The sequence below is a fragment of the Cataglyphis hispanica genome, chromosome 14, assembly GCF_021464435.1.
Source record: "Cataglyphis hispanica isolate Lineage 1 chromosome 14, ULB_Chis1_1.0, whole genome shotgun sequence".
NCBI classification, from domain to species: Eukaryota; Metazoa; Arthropoda; class Insecta; order Hymenoptera; family Formicidae; genus Cataglyphis; species Cataglyphis hispanica.
In genome coordinates this window covers 6,836,187-6,852,751 of record NC_065967.1, presented here as the reverse complement: position 1 = coordinate 6,852,751, position 16,565 = coordinate 6,836,187, and the positions used below count along the sequence as shown (strand labels likewise).

The following is a 16,565-nucleotide window of genomic DNA, read 5'->3' as shown; positions in this document are numbered from 1 at the left end:
ACATATGTTCTATTTTAATAATTTTTTTATTTGTAAATATATAAAAGTAAAAATAAAATATGTCGAGTTTAAATAAGTTAATTAAAGTTTTTTTTATCAAAGTACTTAGAAAAAACAAAAAAAAAATAAATATGTACATTTATTAAACAATCAATCTTTACTCGGAATTAACATCTCATCGATTTATCAAAGGTTCACTTTCTCAATTGTTATTGTCTATGTTATTATTAAAAAATGGGAAACGCAGATCAGTGTCTTTGAGATTCTCCTCGATCCATTTATCTGCTCTGGCATCAAGTTCCGGAGTAAACATATGCTTCCATCCACCAATGCCACCCTTTCTAACAAAATTTCCCTCTTCTATAATGCTACAGGCTCTTAACTCAGAACAGTTCACCATTGGATTGTTGCGAAAGTTTCTAATATCCAAATAATTTGCCACTTTGTCTATCTCTTCATCGGTGTATGTCTTGCCCAAGAATTTTGCTACTTTCCTGATTGCTTTCGGAAAATCCTTGAAAAAATTTTAAACTATTTTTATTCTAGTATATACATCACATAAAAATCAAGGAAATGGAAGACTATACTAAAATTAATAATGGATAATTGTTTAAAATATATATAAAACGCATGTTTCAAAATGAAGTGAAATATTCTTACACATGTCATTTCCTCATAAAATAAGAACAAAAGATTTTGATGATCTTTCAGGTTCCAGGCTTCTTTTAAATGAGCCCAGTAAGGACTCCATGGTGCTAGGAAAATGAATTAAGAATTATATTTCATATTCATTGATAGAAAATTGATAGAAAATTCAATTAAAAAATAACTTATTATGATAAACTCTAGATATAAATTAATATTAGCTAAAATAAATAAGGAGATGGACAAATGCGCCGAATGCGCTGTACTTTGAAGAAAATAATTTTGGCGCTCATCTAGCGCATTCGATTCTCATTTGTCCATCTCTTTATTTATTATTGAACTAAGCTACAAATACATGAGAAACAGATTTTTATTATCAGATATAGGTTGCGTTCCGCTTCACGCATAGAGCGCATAGATCGCTTAAAAATCTATAATATATGTTACGTGAACTATAGATTTTCAGGCGATCTATGCGCTCAATGCGTGAAACGGAACGCATCCATAGTGAAACACACATATCGCGTAAAAATAAAGAAATTATGTTTATAAATTCACGATTCTCTTAACTTATCACTCATTTACCTGATATCTCGTATAATGTATAATTTGATGAATAAAACTATGTAGACACTATTTTGTGATTCCTGATTTCTTTAATTTAAGTCTTTCATTGAGAATTATTTGCCAAGAAAAAATTAAATGTTTTAGAAATATTTGACAGATATTCTGGAAAACTTATTATTGTTTTCAACAATATAAAACATTATCAAAAATTTACGATACATAAAAATATTGAAGATTAAATATAAAAGTTGTACACGTTTCTTAAAATTCTATAAATTAAGTTAGTATACATATTATTATACCAGTTATTATACACAAGAATTTATATATATATATATATATATATATATATATATATATATATATAATACAATTATATATACAAAATTATAATTACAAAAATAACGTCTACCATTAAAAATATAAAAATAATGCATTTTTAAATAATTAAATAAATATATAAAAAACTTGACATTTCTCTGTCAGCTCTTATATAATTATAATTTAAATAACAAGAATATCTATGATGCAATATAGAGACAATATATAATTTATTCTTATACTCACTAAGATCATTTTCGAAATAATTCCAGAAAGTGGGAAAGTCACCAATATATCCTTGCGTTTTAATCGATCGGTTCAAATTATACCATGACACGCCTACGTCTTTAGGATTGCGAGCCACGTAAATGACCTTTAAGAGCAATACAAAGGTCATAACATTTGTTAAAGTTTCCCAGTTTTTTGCTATTTGTCACGCACCTTACAACCAATGTCTAAAAGTCCAGAAGGCAACATGCTGAATGGAAAATGAGTTTTAATAAATCTGGGCGATGTCATAGCGGAAACGAGCTCATAACCAGGTTTAGCTATTTCTCGGCATAATTCCTGTTTCGTAAGATCGTTCTTATTGATTTGAAGAAACTCGCATGTCACTTCAGGGTGATTAAATAGGCTGAATCTGAAAAATATGTACGTAAAAATTAAATCTGTTAAAAATAATAAACAATTACAATAAAAAATAATAAAATTTAACACATATATATAACGCTATATATAGCAATAAATATATAGCAATTTGACAAAACAATTATAAAAATTTATAAAAAAATTATAAAATGATTATAAAATTATTAAATTATTATGCAGTTATCATTTTGATCTTAATAAGATCATATAATGCACACATATTGCTGCAAAGAAATAAAGTTTTTTTTTAATTTACTATTTTACTATTTTTCTAGGATTTTTGTTTTTTTGAATTTTATTTTTTTTTAATTATAATTAAAACAGAAACATCAATAATTAGATACAGAGATAAAATATAAACAGACATTCAACAAGAAAATGGTCTTAATATATATTACATATTCGTATAAACATATTAATATAAGATCATTTTGAATTATAGCATCTTTTAATTCTATTTCCTGATATAATTATTAATATAATTAAGTGGCTGTCACATAATGTAACATGACATAGCACAATTTACTTCATTCACCATATTACATGCAATAATACGAACGATAAACTATCAAACAGAAATCATCCTTGCGATGATCAAAAATAAATAAATTAAAAATAAATTAAAAATGAGATATTTATGCGAGATAGATATACGTGAGTGTAATATCAATCATTTATATTTATGTTATATAAAATTTTTTGTCACGTACTCGAGAAAGGGAAACCTCTCGGCGAGTAATTTTTTTCCCGCCGTCTTAAAGTCCAAATTATTAGATAACAGATAAACCAATTCTTGTGTCAACGTAGTACCTGAAGATACAAATAATTTCTCATTTCCTATATCTTATTTGTCAAACAATATTAATAAAATATTTAATTTAAAAAGATAACACATATTATATTGTAGTTACAAAAAACTAAAAAAAAAAGAGATTTAAAAGCACATAATCGCGAAAGATTGAAAAATAATAAAGTATCAATAATTTCCGTGTTATGAGCGTTTTGCTAACTTTATAGAGAATTAAAACTATATTTTTTTAATTAATTTCAGATAGAGTTTATTTTACTAGAAAGAGAAAATTTTAATTGAAGATTTAATTACAAAGATATATGATCGAAAAGATTAGAAACTTGCAAAAATGCTGACTTTTCTCGATATTTTTGTGGATGAAAAATCATTTTAAAATGATCTTAGGAATTTACCCTTAAGCGTTGATTTTAACCGGTTTTACCGGTCTTTATATTCCATATATATATATATATATATATATATATATATATATATATATATATATATGTATATATATACAGGGTGATTCAGAACAACCGTGAATTCTTAAAAGGTCATTTTCTTGAATGAATTCTAAGACGATTTTTTCTTTACAAAAATTTTGTCTGAAGTCTTAGTTTTTAAATTATAAAAAAAAATAGCGAATTACGGGACGAGTATAAAAGATAGGCAAGAGAGGCGCTGTAGCGCTACAGCGCTTGATCAGCTAGCGCCTCACATCGGACGGCATCGGACGGTGCGTTGCGTCACCCTTGCATATCATCTGTACTCGTCCTGTAATTCACTAACTATTTCTTTTTATAATTTAAAAACTAAGCATCATACAAAATTTTCGTAAAGAAAAAATCGTCTTAAAATTCATTCAGGAATATGACCTTTTAAAAACAAATGGTTGTTCTGAATCAGTATATATACCTGTATATATACCTGATCTCGGATATGAAGCAACCCAAGTATCATCCGGCCTGGCTTTGAAGTTGTAGAAACCAGTGCCCTGCTCTATGAATCTCATTGGAAAAAAATATTTTTTTGGACCTACTAAGACCCAGCCAGTCCTCTCGCCTTTGAACATCTTTAACATTTCTTCCGTCTTGATCTCAGGTAAAACCTTATATTCTGGAATTTGCTGAGCCATCTTCGTCTTCTATTTCTTTCAGTTCTTGATTCAATTCTTTAACGTTAGATGTAACGTTAGTTATAATGTTACATATTTTAATTACAATTAACGATAAATTGATAAAAAGATTTATAATTATTTGGCATGCATGATTATCAAGAATCGAATAATATGTCAACTCGCGAGGAGATTACGAGTTTACTTTTTTTGCTTTTCGTTAGCGAGATCAATATTTTTTCACATTGATTATTGTTTCTCATTATTTCTCAATTACTATTAATGTTTTCATAATTTACGGATGTTACGAAATCACTGGCGATAAAGTAAGTCAGCGCACACAAGTTTTCTGCGTTCAATCAATATATATATATATATGTATGTATGTATTCAATATATATATATATATATATATATATATATATATATACATACATATATATATATACATATATATACATGCATACATATACATATATATATATATATATATACACATATATATATATATATATATATACAGGGTGTATATATACAGGGTCCTAGACCACCCGTACACTCCTTTTCTTTCAAAAACTAAGCATTTTAGAGAAAAATGTTTTGAACAAACAAAAATTATGGTTTTGAGAGGAACATAAGATGGTGTCATTGGTTTGACCTTGAACGACATCGTTAAGGTCAAGTCAAGGACACCTTTAATTTCTTAAATGGAAACCCCCATTTTTTATTGCATATTCTTGTAACTTATCTCGAGAGCTTTTCAAAACACTATAATAAAATATTTTTTTATTAAGAATTTTTTGAGTTATTTTATATCCTAATCTGACATATTTTAGTATAAAATATAAAATATCTCGAAAATTATTTAGTGTTCGATAATTGTATCGTAATACTTTTATGTACAGAATAATAAGATGAATCAAATGGTGTAAAGAAAAAATAAATAATTGTTATAAAAAATATATTGCAAATAATTGTATACTTTTTTTAAAAAACAATTATTTTCTGTACACCATTTGATTCATATTATTCTTATTATTCTGTACATAAAAGTATTACGATACAGTTATCGAACACAAAATAATTTTCAGCAATAATAATATTAATTATTGAATATGGATTAAAAATATCAATACAATTTTCATCAGCTATGATAACGTTTCTTACTCACCAACGTGTTAAGATACCAACTTTCTGACGGCCAACTAGTGAATGAAAGACAAACCGTTATGAAGTAGAACTTGCCGGTAATGACCTCGAATAAAAATTCCGGCCAACCGTTTGACTTTCTCCGATTTAAAAATATGACGTATTGTGCCTTATACTTTCTTCTTGAAAAGCGCAGTGACTTTTTCAATTCTAATTAAAATTATCAAAGAAACTTAATGCATAATATAGTTCTATTCATTTTGTTCTGAAAATTACATCCTTTCCATGCCTTTTACTTTCTCTATATATTTAACGCCAAATATGAAATATACAGATCAAAATGAAAGAGTACACGAAAAACAAAATAAATTTATTTTATTACATTATTAACTTGTTATATATAAAAAGTACGATTTATATAGTATAAAGTTTAAGATACCAATGCATGAAAAAACTAAGATATAAATATGAATAAAAAATTCGATCTAAATACAATATAAATGTATAATATATTCAGTCTTATTATCCCTTTTGTCTATTTTATAATTTTTTATAAAATCTAGTGAGTAAAAAACGAAGTTCAAAATAAATGTGTCAAATTATGAAAAAAATGTAAAGCTTAAAATATAAACATATCGAATCATTGTCTTTTATTAAAATAGGTAATAGATGCAAGATTTGCAATAATATGTATAAAAAATGTTTAATGAAAATAGCAGCATTAATAACATTTAATAGAGAAACTTAGTAGACGATGTTAAACGAAGATGACTCAATACATGTGTATGTATGTTCACATTTTAAATTTCGATCTTATGACTTTTCGGGACAATGACCTAATTTACACCGATATACTTTAATACGTACTAAATACTATACTGACCAATCACAACCATTCCCTTCTTTAAAAAAATTGGTATGATTGATCAATGTAGTACTTAATACGTATTAAAGTTTATCAGTATAAACTAGGCCAATGTTTCATGTCTTAAATTTTGACTTTTCAGGACAATGTATACAGAGTGTTTCCGGATTAAAAACTCGGCCAAACTTGAAATATGAATTTAGGACCTTAAAACAAGAAAAAATTTTTCTCTGGAAGTATGCTCGCAAACGCTTCGTTTAAGAAATATTGACTTCTGAAGTTAGAAACGAATAATTTCGAAATAATCTAGGTTTATTCTATTTATTGCTGTATAGTAATCAAAATTTAATAATTAAATGTTTTGTTCCAAATGATGGCCTCCAGCTCGGAGACAAGCATTTGCACCTATCGATGACAAAATGAGTGACTGATTGACTTTGTACATGTGATTTACTCTGTAATTTCTTCGCACGCTTGCATTATCCTCCGTTTTAATGATTGAAGTCATTAATAGGTACGTCATAAACATTTTGCTGGAGAACATACACGGCATGCTGCGTTAGCATTTCCGTCATAAAACTCATATAAATATACCATATCGGCATATTTACTAATTGAATACGTATGAGGCATGATTGTACTAGTTTATTCCACGAAAGCATTCAATGAACTAACAATTATTTGTTACGAATGGACAGATCTTTATTTACAGTGCAAACACAAGCCTGTCAATGACCTCCGATCTTCAAAATAAAAATAAAAAAAATATTTCGAAACTATTCGTTCGATATAATTCGTTTCTAAACTTAGTAGTTCTAAACTTCAAAAGTCAATATCTCTTGAACAAAGCGTTTGCGAGCATACTTTCAGAGGAAAATTTTTTCTTGTATAAAGGTCCTAAATTCATATTTCAAGTTTGGCCATTTAATCCGGAAACATCCTGTATATATTTGAGAATAATATCTTAAATTTCGGATTAATTATAATAATTGCATTAATTATAATATTCAGATTAATTATAATTTTTCTTTGTATGACCTTATTCTCTTTTAGTCAAAGTATATATCGATTGTCAATCTTATTTTACTACAATCCAATAATCATTAAATATCATTATTTTTTTTGTTAGTTTTATTTTTGTTAATTCTCAAAAAATTTTTTATGAATATAGATATTTTGATATAATTTTGCATAATAAAATATAATATAATGCAAATACAGATTTTACTCCAGTATTTTTTTCAAGAGTTTTAGAAAACAAAAATAAGAAAGAAATACATCTACATATTCTATACATCTACATTTATGATTATTGATTAATTAACAAATTCAAATACATGTTTTTGTTGATTTAATTTAATATCGTATAACTTGTTTTATCTGTTTCTTTAATCTTCTTTAATATTTTTTAATATTTTTTCTTTTATGTACCTATTAAACTATCTCTAAGCATATGTACTAATGACAGATAATTACAAAAAGAAAACTTTTCTCATATTTTCAATTTACCATTCATTTGTACAATTTGGGAAATGCCGTCATTTCTTTTACAAAGCTAGAGGAAAAAAAAGGAAAGCTAAGGAAATAATTTTTGTCAGTCGACGCACATGTTGAACGGTTATTTAAGTTCTTGGCATGATTTGCATTGTATTATGTGTATTGTTTTCATGTTCTTGCGCCATACTTCCTGCTACAGCCCGGACACTCATAACTGATAATTATAAACATTATACGCAATTATAATTATTCCTTTTACTTGGAATATTACTAATTAAAACAAATCAAAGTTTTTAATTATATTTTTAATCATACTGAATTTTTTTTGTTATAATCATATTAAAATTATATTTCATAGATATTTCAATTAATGGTAATAATTGTGTACTTTAGATGTGTACTAGAATTCTTATTCACTCACGCGTGTGTAGTATTTATGTTGAAAATATCTCCTGGACGGATTATGCATTTTATTATGAGCAGTCAGATGCGATTTCTGAGCAAATAATTTTTCACAAACAAAGCATTTGTATTTTCGGATATCTTAGTGTTTCAGGAGATGATCGTTCAATATATGATTACTTTTATATATTTTTGTGCATTTATGTCCTCTTTATGAATCTATAATATTAGCAATGTGTAATTAATAAAACACTTAACGCAATTTCTGTTACCTATTTCAAATTTATCAAAATGTGTGATATAAATATTTATAAGATTGTAACTCATATTATTGTGAATTTAATTAAATAGACAACGTATCTTAATCTATTAATATATTATATTGATATTTCAGGAAGTTTTACGCGAAAAAACATGTTTGCTTTAAGAAATAAAATAAACACTTTAATAAAGTAATAACAAGAATGATTAACAAATCAAGGAAAAAAAGTTTCTAATACAATGTTCGCCTTTTTATTGTCTACGCACTGATCTCACGAGTCTTAATCACATGTGCTCTCTCACTTATGTATCACTCGCTAGTGTGCTTGTTTTCCGGCGCTAGCACATATTTAATCGCTCGTTCGTATATTCGCACGCATGCGTTCATAACTTCTAGAACATTCGCTCGTGGCGCGTATGTTTAATTTAAAAATTACTATCTATTCCAATATATATATATATATATATATATATATATATATATATATATATAAAATTAGAGCTTCAGAAATTTTAATAAAAATAGCGATTGTTCATTTTGGAAAAAAAATGTTGAAAAGGTTCACTCAATATTTGTTGCATATCTGCTGTCACGCGTAAGACCAAATAACTCGATTTTTGCTTCATTTTCTCTGCCATATTGTATCGGCAAGCAGTGCTGCCAGAAATTAAGCTTAATAGGGACGCAGCAGAGCGGAATCTACTGCAAAGTCATGATCGAATTTGCTAGCATACTGCTAGCATTTTGTTATCTGAATGAACTTTTTTTTTATTTCTCGAAATTGGGTTCACGTGCAATTTATTTCTCATATCGAAAACAACTGGGCCTGTGTTAGATCGAGTCTGTGTCTGATCGAATCTGTGTCCGATCGGGTCTGTGTCCGATCGGGTTTGTGTCCAATCAGGTCTGTGTCCGATCGAGAAATATTGTCGTATCCGATCTGTAATGTGTGCAATCGGGACTCACTCGTTGTCATTATGCATATTACGCATAAGTGCCCGCACTCTTATTATTATGCCTGAATGAAAGGTTTTGCCACAAACGCTGCAAGGAATATCTTTCAATAGTAAAAAAAAAGAAATTATTTAAAATAAACAAATAAAAAAAAACAAAGACAATAACAGTAATTTATTATAATTACAATAGAAATCACATACGATGCTGCAAGAAATATCCTACAATAGTAAAAAATATTAACAGTAATTTTGATAAAACTCTCGAAGTTGGGCCTATACACCGATGATCTTGATCTTGACATAATATTGTCAAGGAGATTCTTCTGAATAATTCTCCTCAAAAAATAAGAGGCGGACGGCATTAGTTTAGAATATATAACAAATTAAAGTTTTATATGCGGAACACTGCCCCCTGCTTATAGTGCGGAAAGAGCTATAATTAAATCAGAAATAGATTTGGGTTAGGTTATATCTTTTGGAAGTGGACTCCCCTCATAAAAGGAGTGGAACTCACTGTATCCACGCATGTACTTTTCAAGACAAAGTGAAGTTCACTCTATAATGCTTTATAACTTTTGAACGGATCATGACCGCTACTTTTTTCAAGGTCAAAGTCACTTAAGACAATGACCTTGACAACATATTTTAAAGTCAAAGTCATGAGGATAAATGTTTACCTTTACACACTTCACCTCAAATGACTTCCGGTTGACCTTGACATTGACCTTGATCTCTAAAGAATTCAAATCTTTGATTCAATCTTTGATCTTTTCCGTTGCTCGATTAGTAAAAAAAAGTTCTGTTACTATATTATTTAAACAAAATTTATAATTATACAATTTCTGTACAATATGAATTTGTAACTTTCTATGCGAGTTTAATCCATATCGCCCTGTGATTCGGACGTGAAACAAGGTTTATATTTATACGTTTTCACATAGATCAGCAACTTTGGATAAAGTTCCAAAAGCAATAAACCTCAGATTGCGTTGAAATTTTAACCAAAACTTGTCCTTAACTTAAGTATAAAGCATCTTAAAGGTTTTTTGCCGACGAGATTTGCCTCAAAGTTCCAAACATTTTTATTGTATATCTTCGAAAATATTGATTTTAAAGAAAAAAGTTTCAGACAAAAAATGAAGCTCTTAAAAAACTCTACAAAAAAAGTTATATACATGTTATATACATGTAAACACATTTTAAGAATCACGCAATAAAATAATAATTTTAACGCTATCGTGTTAATACAATGTATCGGACCTGATTCATAGGAAAATATATTAATAAATTTTCTTCAGTTGTAGATTCCCAAATCAATTTCTTCTTGTAAACCCATATAGAACCTCAGTTCACATTAAAACGTGTATGCGAGGAAACAATGTGTTTTGCTCCACCCTACGGGGGGGTCCATAAAGACACATTGGATTGAATCTCGCTTTGCGTGAAAACTTGTAAACCCATATGAAACCTCACTTCGCTTTAAAAATATATGTATGGAAGCGGTGTATTAACACCCCAGATAGCAAAATGCTAGCAGTATGCGTGCAGATTGCAACAGCAAATTTAAACAGAATGTCAAAATCATAGCCATCTGTGTCCGCATTAAGATGAGGTTTTGTCGATAAAACCTGCTGATAGGCAATGTGAGCAGGTTGTCAGCAGAAACCGTACAGAGCCTGCGTACATAACCTGATAGCAGTTTGACCGCAAAAACCGAGCAGAATATGCGCGCAATTTTTGACGGCAGATTTACAGCAGAAATTGAGCAGACTCTGCAGCTTCTAGACATTCATATAAAATAGTACATTTAAATAGATTTAAACATTTTAAGGGTTCTCAATCTCAAAGTAGCAAAATGACGATAAATTTTAGGCAAAAAATGACCAATTAGACGTTCTAAATTAGGTCTTATGAGACCTAGAAATGATGTTAATAATCAATATATCACATTTACGGGACGTCATTTTCTGATTTTTGTAATAATAACATATAAATATATAGTATTAATACAATAAATATAGAAGAATTTAAATAATTTAATTTTTACTGTTAAAGATTTTATTTATATGGAATTTTCATTTTATATTTTAAAATTTTATTTTATATCATAGATAGATAATTATAGATAATAACTGAATAATTCGGACAATCTCAGTCCATATAAGAAAAATCGGACATTTATCTCCGATTTTCCAAAAATCAGTTTAATCTAGAATTCTCTGTATAGGAATCGTATAAGAAAACAAATTGATAAAAATAATTATATATGTTATTATAGACGCATTTTGTAAACTTCATGTACGCTCATGACAAGAACTTAAACACGGATATAAAAAGTGAATACTGCGCCGCATAGTGGTAAGCAAATGAACTACTATTTCAATAAGTGGTTTAAAGAACTTTTTGCTCGATTTCTGCTGCCAATTTGCTATCAGATTGCACGTGCGCAGTTTCTGCTCGGTTTTTGCCGTCAATCTGCTGTCAGGTTATGTGCGCAGGCTCTGCGCGGTTTCCTGCTGCCAATCTGCTCACATTGCCTGTCAGCAAATTTTGTCACACATCTGGTAACAGTTTGACAACATCATTTGATAGAGCAGATCTGTATGAAACTTGATGTTTTCTTGACATCAAAAATTGACAGCAGACTCTGCTCAGAAATCTGTTTGCGCAGGTTTGGCTATTTGGGACGATAGCAATTACAATTATTATTTTATCACATAACACCCAAAATAATGAGTTTATGTAAAAAATATGAACATAACCTTGTTTGTTCAGTTTTATAAGAGTTCTGTATTCGTTAGTTAATCTTCTATTAACTGACGAATAAATTGTGAAAATTTTCTGTAACATTAATTTTAATTTTCTTCAATACGTTTATTCCTTCATATTTTTTTTTTAATCGAGCGACAGGAATGACTTTAAACTCTTTAGAGGTCAAAGTCAACATCAAGATCAACCGGAAATCATTTGGCGTGGAGTGTATAAAGGTAAACATTTACCCCAATTTCGAGAGTTTTAAGCGGGGAGCACACACTTTTGCATAAGCGTATAACTATAAGCATAAGGAAATTGATTGGTTCATTTCCTTATGCATATATTTGTGGACCAATCAATTTCTTTATATGTATGATTATGCGCTTATGCAAAAGTGTGTGCTCCTCGCTTTATTGTAATTTTTACTATAATCACAACAAAGATCAGAATGCTGCAAGAAATGTCTCATGACCATAAAAAAAAGAAATTGTTTAACACTTGGCGTGCGGGTATGCTTCGCCGCCGACTTACGCCTGTAGCGGGCGTTTTTTCGGGAAGCGTAAATACGTATACTAAATACGTATTTTTACGTGACCCGCCCTCCAGTGGCAGACTGCGAAAAACGTAAAAGTACGTTGCCCGCACGCCAAGTGTTAAAATTAGAAAAAAACAAAAATATGGTAATTTATTATAATTACAACAGAAATTATGATTATGTAATAAAACTATGTAAATGAAACATAAGTATAGTTTATCCGTTATACAATATGTACATGTATATTAATACTTATACATTGTGATGTTATTATTTTTGCTGATTTCAAAGTCGTTCGGCGAATCTTCTTAATTAACAATTCCGTCAAAAATTTAAGTTAACAAAAGAAAGAATTGAGCGCCAAATACAAAATAGCCCGCACTGCTTGCACCACACAAAAGGATTTTGTATTTGAACAAGTAGCGAAATCGACAATTCGTAGGAATAGAAAATAGATCGAGAATCTAGAGTGATGGAAATCTGAAATAAAATTCAAAGTTATAGAATAGATAATAAGAGTATATTTAAAGATAATAAGCGGTTGAGATAATACCATATAAATATCAGTTGTGTCAAGCAGATTATATACTGAGGCCCGTTCTTATTTCGTCTTAAGTAATAGTTTTAAGATGCTAAGACTCTGTGATTAATTTGACATCTTAAAATTATATTTAAGACGATCTTAATCATCAACTGGCCAAATCTGGCCTATATAACTACACCTGGGGTAATTTGTACTGCAAATTTTGATAATAGTTTTAACTTATATGAAATTTAAAAAGTTGATATTTTTTTGGTTTAGTATAATAATTAAACATTTTGAAGCTGAAAGATAATCATTTATTACAAATATAACAGAAAATAAAGTTTGTAAGACTCTAAGTAAAAAATAAAGATTTTTTTTTAATTTTCGTCAACGTTAATTATCTGGCCTACAGAACTACACCTAAGGTAATTTTGTATTTCAAATTTTGATAAGAGTTTTAATTAAAATGAAATTAAAAAGTTGGTGTTTTTTTGATCTGGTGTAATAATTAAACATTCTGAAGCTGAAAGATAATCATTTATTACAAATATAACAGAAAATAAAGTTTGTAAAACCCTAAGTAACATAAATAAAGATTTTCTTTTAATTTTCGATAACGTTAATTGTAGGATGTTTTTTTTCTAAATAACTAATTTTAGACTACAATTCAGACAGATTTCAATCAGTCTTCTAATCAACTTTATTAATAATAAAGACTTATTGACAAAAACTATATAGAAAAAAAATCATAATTCACTTTGAAAAGCCCAAAAAATAATTTATTTTGCTTTTAATAAGAACATAAAATATACATTTGTGTACGGCGGGGTACGTTTGTACCCCGCCAATGTAGTTAAGGTTTAAATCTAAGAGCCGACTATGAAATTGGTTACATGTAGAATGACAAAAGAATGACCTGCTAAACGCACATATCAGTTAGCTTTAAATTCGTCCCGACATTCATAAACCTCACGTCTTATCAAAATTTATAATGCATTTACGCACACTGTGATTTTGTAAATGTGTTATTTGACCGTTATTCATCGTTAATTAACTGCGTGCATTTTTTACCGTTTAATTTTGCACTGATGAAGGCCTAAAAAAAGGCCGAAACGTACATATGTTATACCTTGTTTAATAAAAGTTTTTATGCGTCTCTAATACTGCACCAGGTCTCACTGCCTTTATATCCCTTTTCTATTTCCAATATATTTTGTGTAATTAGTTTATGATATTCAGATGATTAATGTTTTTTATGATATAACGATTAATCTGTTTATTAAATTATAATGCAAAGAAAGACATAAATACAGAATTTATTTTATTATTTATTTTATATTATATAATTGTATTTTTTATATTTAATAATCAGACCTTGTGAAACACTGATCTCTTATACATAATTATCTGCTTTATTCTGCAAATGTTGCAATTTTAATAAATAGTAATGTATACTTTTTAGTTCTATCATCATTTTAAAATACTACGAGTGTATGTGTGTCTGTGCGTGTGTGCATGCACATGTGTGCAAGTGGTGCGCGTGTGTGCGCGCGCGCGTATGTGTGTGTGTAGGCTCTATCATCTTTAGTTTAACAAATAAAACGTGATCACATTAATTCTTATGACAAGACACTCTGTCTCATAGTCCGTCTCATCAACAAAGTAAAGTTAGTTCTTACTTCGCTTGACATATGAATGGTTATGTGTTTGATCAAGGCCTGGCCCTGGCGGCTAGTGAATTGTTTTAGGTATAACTTACAAGTAAACGGCCTAATGTTCAAATGTTTTCTTCTATGCCAGCGAACGTTATTAGTACTCACTGTCGAGAACCTGCACTTTTTACACTTGCATGGCTTGATGTTGAGATGCGACCAGATATGAACCTAACAAAAAAAATTATTTTTTAATTAAAAAAGATAAAGTTTAATAAAACTATATAAATTACATAGATATTAGAAAAAATAAGAGAATCTTTTGTATATATATATATATATATATATATATATATATATATATATATGTGTATATGTATTAATTTTATTACACAGTAGAACATAAAATTCTCTCCAAAGTGAGATAGTACGTTTCCCGAAGATTTTTTTGTTGGCGCTGAATACGATGCCAGCCGTTACCTGAATTTATCTAGCAGGATTTAGAGTAAATTTGAATGAAAAGAGTAAAAAATGACGTTTTTGGCCATCTTTAACATTTGTTTGCAGCAAAAAGGACAGTGATTTTTAAATAAACTTAATGGCATCTGAAAATATCATTTAAGAGCTTTCAAACGAATTTTAATAATTGTACGACTTTTCTTCATCAAGTTATGGCTATTTGAATTTTAGACATTCTATATAATTTACAAATACATACTGATAGTAGCAAATAACAAAAATAATTGTAATATGAATTTACTTGCAAAGAATAGGTCAAATGTAAACTTTGAATACACATGCTATTACAATTAATTGTCAATTCAAAATGATGGAATTAGAATAGTTCAAGTATGAACTTTGAGTACACATGCTATTACACATAATTTAAAATGATGGAATCATAATTATACTTGACTTGTTCTTTGAAAACAAATTTATATTACAATTACATTTTTTATTTGCTGCTATATATAAATACATATTTATCTTTCTTGTAAATTATATATAGAATGTCTAAAATTCAAACAGCCATAACTTGATGAAAAAAAGTCGTACGATTATGAACCAAAATTTGTTTGAAAGCTCTTAAATTATACTTTTAGATGCATTATTTAGAAATCCGTTTTCTTTTTGCCACAAAAAATGTTAAAAATGGTCAAAAACGCTTTGCTTGTTTTCATTCCAATTTATTCTAAATTCTGACACGCTAGATAAATTCAGACAACGGCATTTCGTGTTTAACGCAAAAAAATTTTCGATGAACGTATTATTGAAAAAAATAAAAAAGTGATTTTTTGCTCTATAATGTTATTAAAATATTAAATTATTATTTTAAATGTTCTAGAATTACAATTATTATAAAAAACATTATAAAAAATATATTATTTATTATTAAACATTTATTTAATTAATTATATTATTAATTAATTATATTTAATTAAATATATTATTAATTATTATAAAGATTTTTTATACAAAACTTTTATACTTAAAAAAATTAATAACTAATAATTTTAAACATGCAGTTATTAAACTGATTATTAATTTAAATTTTAGATATTACACATATTATTAAGCTTTTATTAAAGAAGATCGGATAAAAGCATGAAAAATGCGGATGTTTTAAAGTGTAAAAAAAGATTTAACATAAACAGGTAACAAAATATATATAAACTTCCGCGCTTTTATTATATGGGGATTGTCCCGTTTGCGCATATTACGGATCGGACACGACAAAATTTCCCGATCGGACACAGATCCGATCGAACACAGGCTCAATCGGACACCAGCCCGATCGGACATCGGCCCGATAGGACACCGGCTCGATCGGACACATATGGTTGCAATTGAATACAGGCCCGATCGGACACGGGTCCGATCG

At 28.4% G+C, this 16,565-nt stretch overlaps 1 protein-coding gene across 2 annotated transcripts; it reads right to left on the bottom strand.

The window, feature by feature from the left end:
- Positions 1-69: 69 nt before the first annotated feature.
- Positions 70-5,303, bottom strand: LOC126854515 (sulfotransferase 1C4). Of its 2 annotated transcripts, none has more exons than XM_050601362.1 (7): positions 5,257-5,303; positions 3,887-4,142; positions 2,892-2,991; positions 1,975-2,173; positions 1,780-1,906; positions 661-755; positions 70-514 (listed from the first exon to the last, which is right to left on the bottom strand). In XM_050601362.1, exons 2-7 carry the CDS (start codon positions 4,104-4,106, stop codon positions 203-205), a joined length of 1,053 nt encoding a protein of 350 aa, XP_050457319.1. In that variant the 5' UTR covers positions 4,107-4,142; positions 5,257-5,303; the 3' UTR covers positions 70-202. The 2 variants fall into 2 exon arrangements, with proteins under 2 accessions (XP_050457319.1, XP_050457320.1); XM_050601363.1 differs by having other exon boundaries at positions 3,899-4,142.
- Between the last annotated feature and the right edge of the window lie 11,262 nt (positions 5,304-16,565).